Source organism: Ranitomeya variabilis, chromosome 2 (assembly GCF_051348905.1).
Source record: "Ranitomeya variabilis isolate aRanVar5 chromosome 2, aRanVar5.hap1, whole genome shotgun sequence".
NCBI lineage: Eukaryota > Metazoa > Chordata > Amphibia > Anura > Dendrobatidae > Ranitomeya > Ranitomeya variabilis.
In genome coordinates, this window is record NC_135233.1 from 999,992,998 (window position 1) to 1,000,009,154 (window position 16,157).

General features: G+C 42.6%; 1 protein-coding gene across 4 annotated transcripts in view; it reads left to right on the top strand.

Annotated features, from left to right (window-relative positions):
• SPHKAP (SPHK1 interactor, AKAP domain containing) overlaps positions 1-16,157 on the top strand; it is a 450,379-nt gene that overhangs the window by 202,589 nt on the left and 231,633 nt on the right. For 3 of the 4 annotated variants that reach the window (XM_077291146.1, XM_077291148.1, XM_077291147.1), the window contains one exon: positions 10,939-11,049. In XM_077291146.1, coding sequence (XP_077147261.1) covers positions 10,939-11,049 — 111 coding nt within the window. Of the gene's footprint in view, positions 1-10,938; positions 11,050-16,157 lie in introns of those variants that run through there. The other variant, XM_077291149.1, reaches the window with a different exon arrangement.

A 16,157-nucleotide genomic window follows, 5' to 3' on the forward strand; every position in this document is an offset into this window, starting at 1 on the left:
GGAACACCATCGCACCACACACACACACTGTATACGCCATACTCACTACACACAAACACACTGTATATGCTGTATGCACCACATACACACACACAAACACACACACACTGTATTCGCCATACGCAGCCTCTTGCGTGGTACCATCAGCAGAACACCGTCGCAAACACGCTGCCGCCGGGATTACGACAGGGGATCACAGAAAGGATTCATTTTGTCAGGTAAAATATTTCACTGACTGTTTTTAAACAATATTTTACCTCACAAAATGTATCCTCTGCGATCTCCTGCTGTAATGTCAGTATTGTCTTTGAGGGGAGAACACAGCACAAGAAGAAGAGACAGCAGACAAGGGGGGATAGCACATAGGGTAGACGTCAAAGAAGAGCGCACAGACGGGAGAAGTCAGCACATAGGGAAAGAGAGAGTGGATAGGTGGGTGAGCACATGGGGGGGAGAGATTCTCAACGCTACAAAGCCTGCCCCCATCGTGACATTACTGACCTCCCGATGCGATAGCATCGGGCCTTCATCTAGTAATATATGATTTAAACTAAACATACATTAAATTAATGTTATTTCATATTTCATTAAAATTCCTACAGTACTTATATATGTATATAAAAATCTGTTACATAATGTTAATGGGGATAAATGTAAGGTCATGCACTTGGGTAGAAGTAACAAGATATATAACTATGTGCTTAATTGGAAAACACTGGGCAAAACCATCAATGAAAAAGACCTGGGTGTATGGGTGGATGACAAACTCACATTTAGTGGCCTGTGTCAGGCAGCTGCTACAAAAGCAAATAAAATAATGGGATGTATTAAAAGAGGCATAGATGCTCATGAGGAGAACATAATTTTACCTCTATACAAATCACTAGTTCGACCACACTTAGAATACTGTGCACAGTTCTGGTCTCCGGTGTATAAGAAAGACATAGCTGATCTAGAGCGGGTGCAGAGAAGAGCGACCAATGTTATTAGAGGACTGGGGGGTCTGCAATACCAAGATAGGTTATTACACTTGGGGCTATTTGGTTTGGAAAAACGAAGGCTAAGGGGCAGGGGCTGACTGGCCCAGGTGGCAAAGTGGCAAATGCCCCCCGGGCCGCTCCCCCAGCAGCTGTTCAGGGCCGGCTGCCTGGTGGTGGCTACAGCCACACAGCAAATTGTACGCAGCCATGTCTGCTGTACTGTGATGCAGCTGGCAGCAGACACAGCCGCATCACAGTTAGTGCACACGTCTGCGCTGGGGCCAGGAGCTATGCTTGGCTGTCACCTTTACGGCTGCGCAGCTACTGCTCCCTTCATGTTCTCTATACTTCCAGGTTAGGTGTTGTGCATGCGCGATGGCGTCCTCACGCACACGCCGACATGACCCGAATGCTAGAAGCAGAGAGGCACTGCAGGGGAGCGACTGGTGAGGTAAGTATGAAGACATTTTTTGTTTTCTTTATAAAATAAATTTAATGATGGGTAACTGCAAGTTATGAAGTGGGGGGTGTAAGGAGGCTGCACATGATGGAATTTGGGGGTTAAAGGAGACTGCACATGATGAAGTGAGGGGGTAAGTGGGGCTGCACATGATGAAGGTTGAGTGGGGCTGTACATGATGGAGTGGGGCTGCACATGATGAAGGGGGAGTGGGGCTGCACATGATAGTTTAGTGGATAAAGGAGACTGCACATGATGAAGTGGGGAGAGTGGGGCTGTACATGATGGAATGGGGCAGCACATGATGATGTGAGGGTAAGGGGGATTGCGCATGATGAAGGGGGAGTGGGGCTGCACATGAAGTGGGGGGTAAGGTGGACTGCACATGATGAAGTGGGGGGGTAAGGGGGACTGCACATGATGAATTGGGGGTTAAAGGGGACTGCACATGATGAAGTGGGCAGTATGGTGATCTGCACATGAAGTGGGGGTAATGGGGACTGCACATGATAAAGTGGAGTGTAAGATGGACTGCACATGAAGTAGGGGGTAAGGGTGACTGCACATGATGAAGTGGGGGGTAAGGGGACTGCACATGATGAAGTGGGGGGGTAAGGGGACTGCACATGATGAAGTGGGAGAAGGGGACTGCAGGACTGCATATGATGAAGTGTGTCTGATGTGGGACTGCTCATGATGAAATGTAAGGGGGATAGGGGGCTGCAAATGATGAAGGGGCACTGCAGATGAAGTGAGGGGGTGATAGGGGACTGCAATGAATGAAGTAAGGGGACTTCAAATTAAAGTGGGGGGACTGCAAAATGATAAATTCAGTGTGATGGACAGGGGACAGCAATTTAATTGAAGGTGGGGGTGGGGAGAGCAAATGATCAATTGAAGAGGGGGAGGGGAGAGCAAATGATGATCTAGGATAAGAACAAATAATGAATTTTAAGGGTGGGGGAGTAAATGATGTATTGAATGTGGGGAAAGACATGACAATGAATTGGGGCAGGAGGGGCATGTAACTATAATGAATCGGAGTTAGGGTTAGAGTGGTAGGTACATAGTGGGGGCGTTGAGGATGAAGTGACTGGTAATGAATTGGGGGAAAGAGTACAGGTACTAATTAATTTATATATTAAATGGGGAAAGTGGCTATTTATAGTTAGTGGGTGCACAGTTGTGGATTATAATTTATATTTGGAATGGTCGGTTAATAATAATAATTATAATAATTTTATTTCTATAGTGCCAACACTTTACATTTTAGAGGGGACTTGTACAGACAATGGACATTAAGCATAACAATAAACACATAGATCAACAGATACCAAAAGGAATGAGGGCCCTGCTCGCAAGCTTACAATCTATGAGGTTGCATAATAACCAATTATATATTGTTTGTGGGTGCACCTCTGTATTCAGATGTCTAGTGTACACCATGTTCCAAATTATTATTCAAATTGGATTTAAGTGTCATAAAGATTTAATTGTTTTGTTTTTCAAATAAACTCGTGGATGGTATTGTGTCTCAGGGCTCAATGGATCACTGAAATCAATCTTAAACACATGTGATCATTAGTTTTCCAGGTGATTCTAATTAAAGAAAAACTACTTAAAAATTATGTTCCACATTATAAAGCAGACCACAGGTTTCAAGCAATATGGGAAATAAAAAGGATCTCTCTGCTGCTGAAAAGCATTAAATAGTGCAATGAATTGGTCAAAGTATGAAAACATTAGATATTTCACGAAAACTTAAGAGTGATCATCATACTGTGAAGAGATTTGTGACTGAAACAGAGCACAGACAGAGTTCATGCAGATAAAGGCATAATGAGGAAGATTTCTGCCAGACAAATTCATTGGATAAAGAGAGCAGCTGCCAAAATACCATTACAAAGCAGCAAACAGTTATTTGAAGCTGCTGGTGCCTCTGGAGTCCCTCGAACCTCAAGGTGTAGGGTCCTTCAAAGTCTTGCTGTGGTGCATAAACCTACTATTTGGCCACCCTTAAACAGTGTTCACAAGCAGAAACGGTTGCAGTAGGCCCAGACACACATGAAGACTGATTTCCAAACAGTCTTGTTTACTGATGAGTGTCGAGCAACCCTGGATGGTCCAGATGGATGGAGTAGTGGATGGTTGGTGGATGGCCACCATGTCCCAACAAGGCTGCAACGTCAGCAAGGAGATGGAGGAGTAATGTTTTGGGCTGGAATCATGGGGAAACAGCTGGTAGGGCCCTTTAAGGTACCTGAAGGTGTGAAAATGACCTCGGCAACGTATATAGAGTTTCTGACTGACAACTTTCTTCCATGGTATAAAAATCAGAATTGTGCCTTCAGGAGCAAAATCATCTTCATGCTGACAATGCACCATCTCATGCTGCAAAGAATCCCTCTGAGTCATTGGCTGCTATGGGCATGAAAGGAGATAAACTCATGGTGTGGCCACCATCTTCCCCTGACCTCAACCCTATAGAGAACCTTTAGAGGATCATCAAGCAAAAGATCTATGAGGGTGGGAGGCAGTTCACATCAAAACAGCAGCTCTGGGAGGCAAAGAAATACAAGCAGAAACTCTCCAAAAACTCACAAGTTCAATGGAGGCGAAAATTGTGAAGGTGATAACAAAGAAGGGTTCCTATGGTAACATGTGACTTGGCCTGTTAGGATGTTTTGGAGTTAAATAGCTTTTTTGTTCAGTGAATGTGACCTCCTAATGCTGCAAATTCCACAAATGAGCATTTTCAGTTCTTTAAAACAGATCAAATGTTTAGAAATTCTACTGTGCCTAATAATTTGGAACAGTGCATTTTGAGTTTTTATTCATTTTGGAGATTATACTGTTATCATTGGGAGGTTTCTCCAATAAAATTCGATGTATACTCTAACGGGTGATGACTTTTATTAGACTGACTGTCATTTGCACCGACCATTTAGGAAAATCCGAGAAAAATATAATTTGCATAATAATTTGGAACATGGTGTAGAAGAAAGGGAAAAAGTGGGGAATGTGGTCTGGAAGCCATGCTCTAGGTAACTGTGTTATTTTATGCAGAGACGAGTCCTGGCTGGAAGAAGTGATGGCAGTCTGTGCTGGATGAAAATGAAAAGCAAAGATGAAGGACTTCAGCTAGAGACATCACTAGTGAGTCAGTGTATTACCTGTACACTGACACCTTATACAGATCTCCTGTGTATAATGTCACCAGTGATCACTGTAGTATCTTTACACTGACCGTAAATACAGAGTTCCTGTATACAATGGCACTTAGTGTTGTGCTTTTTTAAAATTAATGATCAGTATTGTAGTATACTAGTAGTAAAAGTTGTACACTCCCTGACAGAAGTAATGTCGCTAATCCATGTTATGTAAATAAAAGCGTATAACCTGATGTTAAATTCATCCATTGGTTGTATAAATTATTCTTTTGAAAGCTGAAACCTTCCAAGATGTGGTTGTGGTTAAGAAAATAAATTGACATTAATGCAGAAATATTGATCAGTTAATGGACACAGAATGGTCAGATTTTAGCAAGACAAAAGTTTTGTCGCCTGGTCATATAATGCACCCAATCCTAGTTTATATCCTCACCTGTGCTCAGTAAATGATCGGTTATTTAGTGTGTGTGTATAAAAAGAAACCCAGCACCCCAGACCTTCACTTGAACTGCAACTTGAGCTCTTGACAACATGCCAAAAATCCACCCTGTGACCAAAGCCTGGATTATCAAGAGGCTGAAGACCAGATCCACTGCAGAGGTGGCGGGCACCTTTAATGTGTCTCACGTCAAGTACAAAGAATTAAAGAAAAGATTTGAAGAGACTGGAGATGTGTTTGACTAGCCCAGGTCTGGCAGACCCCGCAAGACAACTGCTCAGGAGGAATGTTTGTTGGTTAGAAAATCCAAAGCAAGCCCCTCTTCCACAGCAGCAGAGCTCCAACAGGTCTGGTCACCTCAAGTCCCTGTGTCAACTAGTAAAAGTTAAATTCACCGCACGTGACACGCCGATCGTTAGCAAGGCGCGGGAGCGCCGCTTGTCATAACAGACACTACAGGTCCACTCCACACTACTGGACAGGATCTTCCATAGGCGGACATTTAGATTACAATAGAGCTTATATTGCACCGCTGGGACTTTCCGCCTTCTCTGTATATCACTATCTTAGCTGGAACAAGCGATTACGTGACAAAGGCTCTGGTTGAGCTGAAACGTTGTATATAAAAAATCACAGATGCTGTAATATTCTGTTATGCTCCCAGTTTATGTATAATAAATTTATACCAGACTTTGCATAAGAAAACTAGAGAGAGTGCGGTGAATTTAACTTTTACTGTTATTCTGGGCCATTGGTCCGTTACACCAGCACCTCGTCATATTAAGGCTGAGTGCACACCTAAATCTTTACCTGTGTCAACTAGAACAGTTTGTAGGATTCTGTCTCAAAATGGCCTCCATGGTCGAATCAGTGCCCAGAAGCCAGCACTAAACAAAAGGCAAATAAAAAACCGTGTGGCATTTGCAAACTCGCACAGCCTGCTAAATAGATGGACACTGGAAAAGTGGCAGAAGATGGATTTCTCTGCAGTAGAATTACACCACAGCTGCCACAAACACTGCAGGAGACTTACTGGAGCCAGTATGGATCCAAAATACACCCAGAAGACAGTTACATTTGGTGGTTGAAAGATCATGGTCTGGGGTTACATTCAGTATGGGGGTGTGCAAAACATTTGCAAGGTGGAAGGCAATATCAATGGCCTAAAATATCAAGAAGTATTAGCTATCGCTTATATTCCAAATCATAAAAGAGGTCAAATTCTGCAGCAGGATGGTGCTCCATCTCATACATCCATCTCTACAACAAAGTTCCTCCAGGCAAAAAAGATCAAGGTGCTCAAGGACTGGCCAGCCAAGTCACCAGACATGGATATCATTGAGCATGTTTGGTGTAGGATGAAAGAGGAAGCTTGGAAGACAAAACCAAAGAATCTAGATCAGCACCACAACTTCATTCACCAATGTTATGCAACATATATTTGTATTTTAAGTTAATTATTTGTCTGTGGGCAACAAAAATTTTGTCTTGCCAAAATCTGACCATTCTGTGTCCATTAACTGATCAATATTTCTGCTTTGATAACAATTTATTTTCTTTTTGGAGGGTTCCAGCTTTCAAAAGAATAACTTATACAACCAATGGATGAATTTAACATCAGGTTATAAGCTTTTATTTACATAACATGGATAAGCGACATAACTTCTGTCAGGGAGTGTATGGTGGCATCATTGGTCTTTGTATAGAGTGTAGTTTCATGTAGAGGTAATGGTGATATTATAATATTATGTATTCTCTGTGTAGTGGTGATAGTACTAGGCACTGTGTAGCTGCATTGTTGTGTGTATGTTTGTAAGTAAGCTCCGTTATGGCACCATATCTAAGCAGTAAGCTTGGTTCTGGTACTCTATCAATGTAGTAATCTAGATTATGGTACTGTATGTATGTCGTAATCTCAGTTCTGCTCCAGTTTCTATGTAGCAGACTTGGTTCCATGTAGTAGACTTATTAAGCTCGGTTCTGCTCCCTTATCTCTGCAGTAAGCTCGGTTCTGCTCCCATATCTCCGTAGTAAGCTCGGTTCTGCTCCCTTATCTCTCTAGTAAGCTCGGTTCTGCTCCCTTATCTCTGTAGTATGCTAGGTTCTGCTCCCATATCTCTGTAGTAAGTTTGGTTCTTCTCCCATATCTCTGTAGTAAGGTCGATTCTGTTCCCATATCTCTGCAGTAAGCTCGGTTCTGCTCCCATTTCTCTGCACTAAGCTCTGTTCTGCTCCCATATCTCCGTAGTAAGCTCGGTTCTGCTCCCTTATCTCTGTAGTAAGCTCGGTTCTGCTCCCTTATCTCTGCAGTAAGCTCGGTTCTGCTCCCATATCTCTGCAGTAAGCTCTGTTCTGCTCCCATATCTCTGTAGTAAGCTCGGTTCTGCTCCCTTATCTCTGCAGTAAGCTCGGTTCTGCTCCCATTTCTCTGCACTAAGCTCGGTTCTGCTCCCATATCTCTGTAGTAAGCTTGGTTCTGCTCCCATATCTTTGCAGTAAGCTCGGTTCTGCGTCCATATCTCTGTAGTAAGCTCGGTTCTGTTCCCATATCTCTGTAGTAAGCTCGTTTCTGTTTCCTTATCTCTGTAGTAAGCTCGTTTCTGCTCCCATATCTCTGTAGTAAGCTCGGTTCTGTTCCCCTATCTCTTTAGTAAGCTTGGTTCTGCTCCCTTATCTCTGTAGTAAGCTCGTTTCTGCTGCCATATCTCTGTACTAAGCCCCGTTCTGCTCCCATATCTCTGCAGTAAGCTTGGTTTTGCTCCCATATCCTTGCTGTTAGCTCGGTTCTGCTCCCATATCTCTGTAGTAAGCTCGGTTCTGCTCCCATATCTTTGCAGTAAGCTCGGTTTGGCTCCCATATCTCTGAATCTAGTAAGTTCGGTTCTGCTCCCTTATCTCTATAATAAGCTCTGTTCTGCTCCCATATCTCTGAAGTAAGCTCTGGTCTGCTCACATATCTCTGTAGTAAGCTCCATTCTGTTCCCATATCTCTAGAGTAAGCTCGATTCTGCTCCCATATCTATGCAGCAAGCTCCGTTTAGTTCCCATATCTGTGTACCAGCCTGTTTTTAAAGCCTGTTTTCTCTGCTACTTTAATGCAGTGGCCAGATATAAGCAGGGAAAAGGACGGCCACCACAACTCGAGGGCCACTGCCTTGTGATTGCCCCCCAGGCTGAAAATTGCCAGCCAGCCCCTGCTAAGGGGTGATCTTATTTTAATGTATAAATATATGAGGGGACAGTACAAAGACCTTTCTGATGATCTTTTTAATCATAGACCTGAGACAGGAACAAGAGGGCATCCTCTACGTCTGGAGGAAAGAAGGTTTAAGAATAATAACAGACGCAGATTCTTTACTGTAAAAGCAGCGAGACTATGGAACTCTCTGCCGTATGATGTTGTAATGAGTGATTCATTACTAAAATTTAAGAGGGGACTGGATGCCTTTCTTGAAAAGTATAATATTACAGGGTATATACACTAGATTCCTTTATAGGGCGCTGATCCAGGGAACTAGTCTGATTGCCGTATGTGGAGTCGGGAAGGAATTTTTTTTCCCAATGTGGAGACTACTCTTTGCAACATGGGTTTTTTTTGCCTTCCTCTGGATCAACATGTTAGGGCATGTTAGGTTAGGCTATGGGTTGAACTAGATGGGCTTAAAGTCTTCATTCAACATTAATAACTATAACTATAGTGAAAAGCGGATATCTGAACGAGGCCTGATGATGCTACACACATTATGCTTTGGTTTCCCAAAATGTTTGCTTTAAAGGGAACCTGTCACCCCCAAAATCGAAGATGAGCTAAGCCCACCAGCATCAGGGGCTTATCTACAGCATTCTGTAATGCTGTAGATAAGCCCCCGATGTGTCCTGAAAGATGAGAAAAAGAGGTTAGATTATACTCACCTGGGGGGGTGGTCCGGTCCGATGGGCGTCGCGATCCGGTCCGGGGCCTCCCATCTTCATAGGATGATGCCTCTTCTTGTCTTCACGCTGCGGCTCCGGTGCAGGCGTACTTTGTCTGCCCTGTTGAGGGCAGAGCAAAGTACTGCAGTGCGCAGGCGCCGGGCCTCTCTGACCTTTCCCAGCACCTGCGCGCTGCAGTATTTTGCTCTGCCCTCAATAGGGCAAACAACGTACACCTGCGCCGGAGGTGCAGCATGAAGACAAGAAGAGGACGTCATCGTAAGAAGATGGGAGGCGCTGGACTGGACCACGACGCCGATCGGACCGGACCACAGCGGGACCGCCCCTGGGTGAGTATAATCCAACCTCTTTTTCTCATCTTTCAGGATACATCGGGGGCTTATCTACAGCATTACAGAATGATGTAGATAAGCCCCTGATGCCGGTGGGCTTAGCTCATCTTCGATTTTGGAGGTAACAGGTTCCCTTTAAGAAAGAAATATGAGAGTAGAAAACATGAAGCTGAAATTCCCAAGAGGCTTTGGAGCATGGAAATGTTTTCCTGTATTCATACCGCAGGAGGGCCTGTAATGAGTCAGACACAAGAGGACTTATTGCACCACTGACTCCCATGTCAAAAATGTCAAGCTTTGATAAATATATGATTATTTACTAAGGTATTATTAATGATGGAGCTGCTCTGTACACTCTGTGCTCTAAAATCTTCAAATCATAGCTTCCCCTGAAATTCCTAAGTGCGAATGAGATGACTCATTCGCCTTCATACGAAATGTACAGCTCTTCGTTGCACCTAGTAATGTGCCCTCAGTTCTCCCCACTCTGCACTTTGCGGAAAGCGGAGCTGCTCTGTGACTTCAGATTGCCTTCTGTTTGGTCTCTACTCAGCAATGATCTGTCCACAGCTTGTTTTCCTTTTAATAACCTGTAATTAGGCCGAGTAATTCAATTAACTGATGTTTCGTGTCTGAGAATGGAGAGATGTGATTTGGAAGAAATTAGTTGTTTTTTATTTCTCTAATATATGCACAAGCCATTCTGCAGTCTTTCTCCGACTAACCCATTTTTATAAGGATTGTACTATAAAAAGAGACACCACCGCTCAGTAGGTTTCATTCTCTTAATAACCTAATGATGAGAAATGGTGAAGAACATCTGCATCAGAAATGTGCGAAGACAATGATGCTATGACAACATCTCGCAAAAACAAGTGAAGGATTTCTTCTTCTTACTGCATTCACTCCTGGATTTGGCACAAAAATTGCAGTGGCTTTGTACCAGAAAAAGCTTTGTGTGAAACCACTCTTAGAGAGAACCATGCACCTGTTTTTCCCATAAAAAGTAATGTCACCATTATTAAGTACTTTTTTACAATATACTGTAATGCTGTAGACAAGTCCCCAATCCTCTAAAGCTCAGAGTTCATGGAAGGAGCCCATGGAGCCTTCATGATTTGAAGAGTGTTTGTGTGGAAGAATGGGCCAAAATCACAGCTGAGCAATGCATGCGACTAGTTTCTCCATAAAGGAGTCGTCTTAAAGCTGTCATCACCAGCAAAGGCTTTTGTACGAAGTATTAAATAAATTTCAGTAAGCATGTTAAATACTTTTTCCATGTGTTATTTCTCATTATTACACATAACTAAATTTATGGACATCTATGGTGTGATTCATTTGCCTATATGGATTGGATGGATTGTTACCAACATCTGGTGAGAATTTCATGTCAAGAACACCTTTAGAAACATATTTACTTAGAAAATTGGTGACATGTTTAGTACTTATTTCATCTATTATATATGAAATTCCTCACCATATTTTTAAAAGACACTTAAAAGGAGTTCTTCCATAAATACAAAAATCATATTTGTAATATAATTTTGTTATTGTGCTCCATTCATAAAGATACTCCTAATATTTGCTGTCATTGATTGATTGTTAAAATGTACTTTATTTTCAGATTATCTGTGGCAACCGACCCACAGATTCGTTAGAGTACTGGCACCAAAATTCCAAGAACCTTTGTAAGATCAACCTAGAAGAAGGGAGTTTGGAGTCCAACTGCACATCTGTAAGTAAAAATATATAAAATTATACTAATCTGATTACATATAACATGAAATGGTAATGGGGTTGTATTGGATTAGGCAAACTCCGCTGCTTTCTTCCTGAAACAGTGCCACTTTTGTCCATTGGCTGTGTTTGGTATTGCAGGTGAAACTCATCCTTATTCTCTTGACTATGACTAAGCTGTGATACCAGGTGGAACCTCGTAATTAAATGTTATTTCTCCAAATCAAGACATCTAAGGTACATCAGGTACTTGTCAACAGGCTTTTCCTATATGAACTAAAAGAACGACCTCCATCACTCCAGCAATCTGTGTCTAAGACTCTCGCATCACAGGTCCATGAAAATACCTTTTTTAATTCTCCCACAAGGTATGCTAATCAGCGCAGTCTGGTCCAATGGGTGTAGGAGGTCTGAGCTCAGGCCTCCTCTCTAATCACAGTTGACGGCCCTACTGTCTTGGTGGACTGGATTATGTCTCCCATGTCATCCAGCCAGCACTGCAAATCTCGAAGTACCTGATCAGGCACGCTTCAGTGTGCTCTCGGGAGCAGGGCTGCCAACTGTCCAGAAATTCCAGGACTGTCCGAAAATATAGGCCACCTTTTTGCCCTGTCCATAAAAAAAAATTGAAGACGTCCATGATTTTTTTTGAAGCTGCAGAAACTTCTACAGATTATTTTGACTGTAATTATCATCATTTTCCAGCTTACATTGAATGCAGATTTTTTGTAGACATGGATCACTTATAATCATAATGATTTATTATGGGTTATCCAATGTGTCCATAAAAAATATTGTATGTCCGTGATTTTTTGATAAGCTGACCAGAAAAAATGAAAAGTCAAGTTGGCAAGTCTGCTACTGAGGGAACCAATGGCCAGGAAATCAAGACAGCGAATGTGCACTACAGGACTTTGTTCTGACCTCAGGAGAGATTTGCAGCCCTGGGTGGATGACTTAGGAGACGTCATCCACGTCCATCAAGACAGAAGGGCCAGTGACAGGTTTAAGTTACGCCACTAAAGACTGTCCACAGGTGCGTGAACCTGAGCTCCTTCTTTGTGGCAGGGTTTACTGTATGTATGTGGTTCATTTCCAGCAAAACCGGGACCTTTAGCAAGTGTACAACCAATGGATATTAATGTTAGTTTTTAGGAAAATTCTTGAATCATTTTTCTAATCTCAGACAACCCCATTAAGAGAACTGAGGACATTTCTTGTTTTTAATTTAATCATTGGGATATACATGATTTTTCTCAATGTTTGAAACCTCTTTGTAGGAAATCCTAAATCCCAAACCAGAACTGATCCAGTTGTATATTATCCACATAGTATTAAAAATGTTGAAATATTCATATAATTAAACCTGAATCCCAGTAATTCCTAATCAAGGTTAAGCTTAATCCATTTAATTTGATGACTGGCAGCTTATGGAAACTAACAAAATATTATCAAATTAAAGGTCCAGGGAAATCCATGTAGGGGACATAAAGCATGGACGTGACACCCCCATAGCTCGGCACATGAACGAGGTGCACCAGAGTAATGTTTGTGAAATTTCATTCAGTGTTATTGAGGTGTTCACACCCAATTCCAGGGGTGGTAATTTTGACAGGTTATTATTACAAAAAGAATGTGCGTGGACTTACCGCGTCAACTGTATAGCACCCCTGGGATTAAATGAAAATCTATCATACGCATGTTTCCTGTGACTTGGTGATCTAAAGATATCTCCACCTAACTCCTTTTTCCTTTATAAATGAGATGCCATGTCTGATGTATTTTTTCTCCAGGCATTATTTTTAGGCTTGGTACTAGAGCATAGGTTGCTGGTCTGTGTCTTCGCTGGGATCTTTGATGGTCCTGTGTTATATAAGTACAATCGTATATATATTGATTATCAAATACTTGCCATGTTGCCACTGATGGCCTTGTTTTTTCAGCAGGGAGCACAGTATCTACTGTGATTATTGTTCTGTTAACATTTCCGTGAGGCTTCTATCCTTAATTAATTTGTGTATTTTAACATTCATGTTTCCCCTAAGTGATATTTAATTATCATCAATGTATCTTTTTGCTACTTGTAAGGAGAGCCACCCCGCTTAAATGTATAAGATAATAGCTGTTGCCCGGTGTGGCTATATCGCGCTGTTTTGGCACATATATATGTGCAGTAATGTGTGCTGTGTATCGCACACATTGTCATGCGCAATTTAACGGGTGCGTTGCTTAGCGTCCCAGCTGGAACGCACGCTGACTGCACTATTCCCGGCATGCGCAGTAGGTTGTTACGTGCGGCACGGTGCTTCAGTTTGAACGTGCACCGGCTATAGACTTCCAGCTATGCGCACTAATATGATGTCGCTGGTTGAAACAATACTGCGCGGGTATGCCAATTCTGTATGCGCAGAAGCGTGCACTCTAGCTCGCACACATCGGGTCATGCGCAGGATGATGGGCGCGTTACCTAGTGCCCCAGCTGGAACGCACGCTGACCGCACATTTCTGGGCATGCGCAGGATGACGGCCGCGCTGCTCTAGGCTTCAGCTTGAATGCATACCGGCTACTATCTTCCGGTCATGCGCATTAATTACTGGGCGATGCAGCTTTCCATCTGGAACGTACACCGACTACATGTGGCGTCCAGCAAGACATGGGAGGTAAACCATGGGGGGGTCGGCAGAGAAGTACCTAATGGCTGTTTGAGCTTCATAATCATGGTGGCTATAATTGAATCTCTGTATTTAGCGAGCGACATTCCCCTGACATGTCTGTGGACCATATACTATGAGATAAGCCACTCCCATAAGACATATTATCTAGGTCTAAATAGATTGTTCTCTAGTGACGGTTAGTGAGCGCCTCCTATTCTTTATTGCAAGCTAACCTATATATAGAGGGATACATGGTTGGTTCCATGAAGCATCCACACATCATGGCCTCCTGAAGATCCGTGAAGGTGAAACGCGTAGAGGCGGTTTCTGACATCTGACAATGATGAGTATCTTTCCTCACTTGCTGCTATAATTTATTTACAAGCATTTGATATCAATAGACAATTTTTGTCTGGGTCTGCAATGATGTGCCTATCAGTTTATGAAGGCTATGGCCATTAATGCTAAATATATCAATATTTCTATATCTCTCTGCCTATTTAGCTACCCATAGGGCATCTGAGGGATAGCCGTCGAGGAGTGGGGGTGCCATATCCGCTGCATAGTAGGGTGCCAACCTCCACAGCTAGGCAGTGAAATGTAAGCAAGGAGCAGCATAGTGAGGATTTATTCTATTTTATGTACACACCAGCACTTTAGCACTTTTTGCACTTTTATGTCTGTTGTTTTTTTCACCCTGCCACAGTTCAAATTTGGTAATTATTAGCCATTTAGGACTTTATTATCCTCTACCATCTATTTATTCTATTTTTGTCCAGTGTCGTATAATTGTCTGCCCAAGTGAGACACTAGTAGGGTTATCGCAGGAGGACTAAGGGCAGCCGACGCTGAGCAGGGGCGCCAATCTCGACTGTGTTATAGGGTGCCAACCTCCGCTGTCAGGTAGTGTGATACAGGAACTGTGACAGGGTTGTGCTTAGTGAGCACGGTTGCTTGTTTGTTTGACTGTGGTTGTTTTTTCATGGTTTTATAGTTATTGAATAAAGTTGTTTTAACTTATACACTAAATAGGGATTAAGGTCATATATATTGCAGACTGGCAGCTCATGGCAATGGTTTTGCCCGTGGCTTTCAGAATCCAGATTTTCCTAGCATCGGTATGACATAATTGGTGGTCTGAGACCTTGTGTATGCACATAGGTCAATATCTATGGTCTGCATGAAAAGAGGAAGAGCCTTCATGCTCCCCTTTCTAATTTTCTGGTAAGAGGAGCTGCCACGAATGCAGACTATGTGACTATTTTGGATTTTAAAACAACCACCAATGTTTAATTGCGGCTGTGGGCAAAGGTGGCAGAATTTCTTGGCTTAAAGTATTATTGCTGTATAAAAAGGTCGGACTGGTAATTTATCATCTTGATAGATAATCTTAGGGTTCGTGCAGATGACTGCATTTTCGTTCTGAGTGTGATATGCCCTTGGACCAATGTTAGTCTATAGGGCTGTGCATATGTCCATTTTTTTCCTGGCACAGAGTTTGTCCAAAGAAAAAAGTTAAGTCTAGAATGGCTTTAAAATATTTGTTTTTCTGAAATGATGCTTTCCTGTGGAGTAACCATGTCTTACTTAGATATATGCAAATTGCATTTTCAGAGATTAAGAGAGCTAGAACTCTAGAACTCTTGCCACATGACTTAGGCTGCAAGCCAAGCCAGCGCTGCGGAATATGTTGGCGCTATATAAATAAAATTATTATTATTATAAGCCAGAATCTCAATTTGCAGACAGTGTTTTGCGGTGCTGCCCTTCATCAGTGCAAAGTCTGAGATCTGGTTTGACTGTGTGAGAGGCGTCTGACCAGGATCCAAGGGTTAACGTTTCTCCTTGTGGAGGTTGACATGCCAAGCATGGCATTCCAGTACTAGAGTTTTACTCCTCTTACTTTCTGAAAAGGCAATTTGCATATTTAATTTCACAGAGGATCATTGAAAGGCTTAAAAGTCTCCTCACATTGCCATGACAGGCTTGGCATGTCACTTTCCACAAGGAAAAATGTTACCCCTTGGATCCTGGTCAGAGGCCTCTCACCCAGCCAATCCAGATTTCACACTTTGTGAAGCGATGGCCGGGGGACCACCACGGTGCAGGAAGACTACTGTACACAAGATGAGGTGCAAACAACAAAGGTTAGATTTATTGGGAAACAGGAAATGGAAAGGACAAGGAAGGTGCAAACAGGGGTTTACAATAACAAAAGATAATGCACATGAGTCAATTTGTCTGTAAATAGCACAGTGCTTAAGCAATTGCAAACTCAGAATCTATCTCACAAGCAACTTTACACAATAAAACATATATCGTTGCTACTCTGCATATATTCTCCCTGGCCTTTACTACGCAGGCTGCACGGCTACCGTGCTCTAACTACTGAAGCCTGTGCTAGGCCCTAACTAGTGCACCAGACAGGAACAGACTCACGGTGATGTTGGG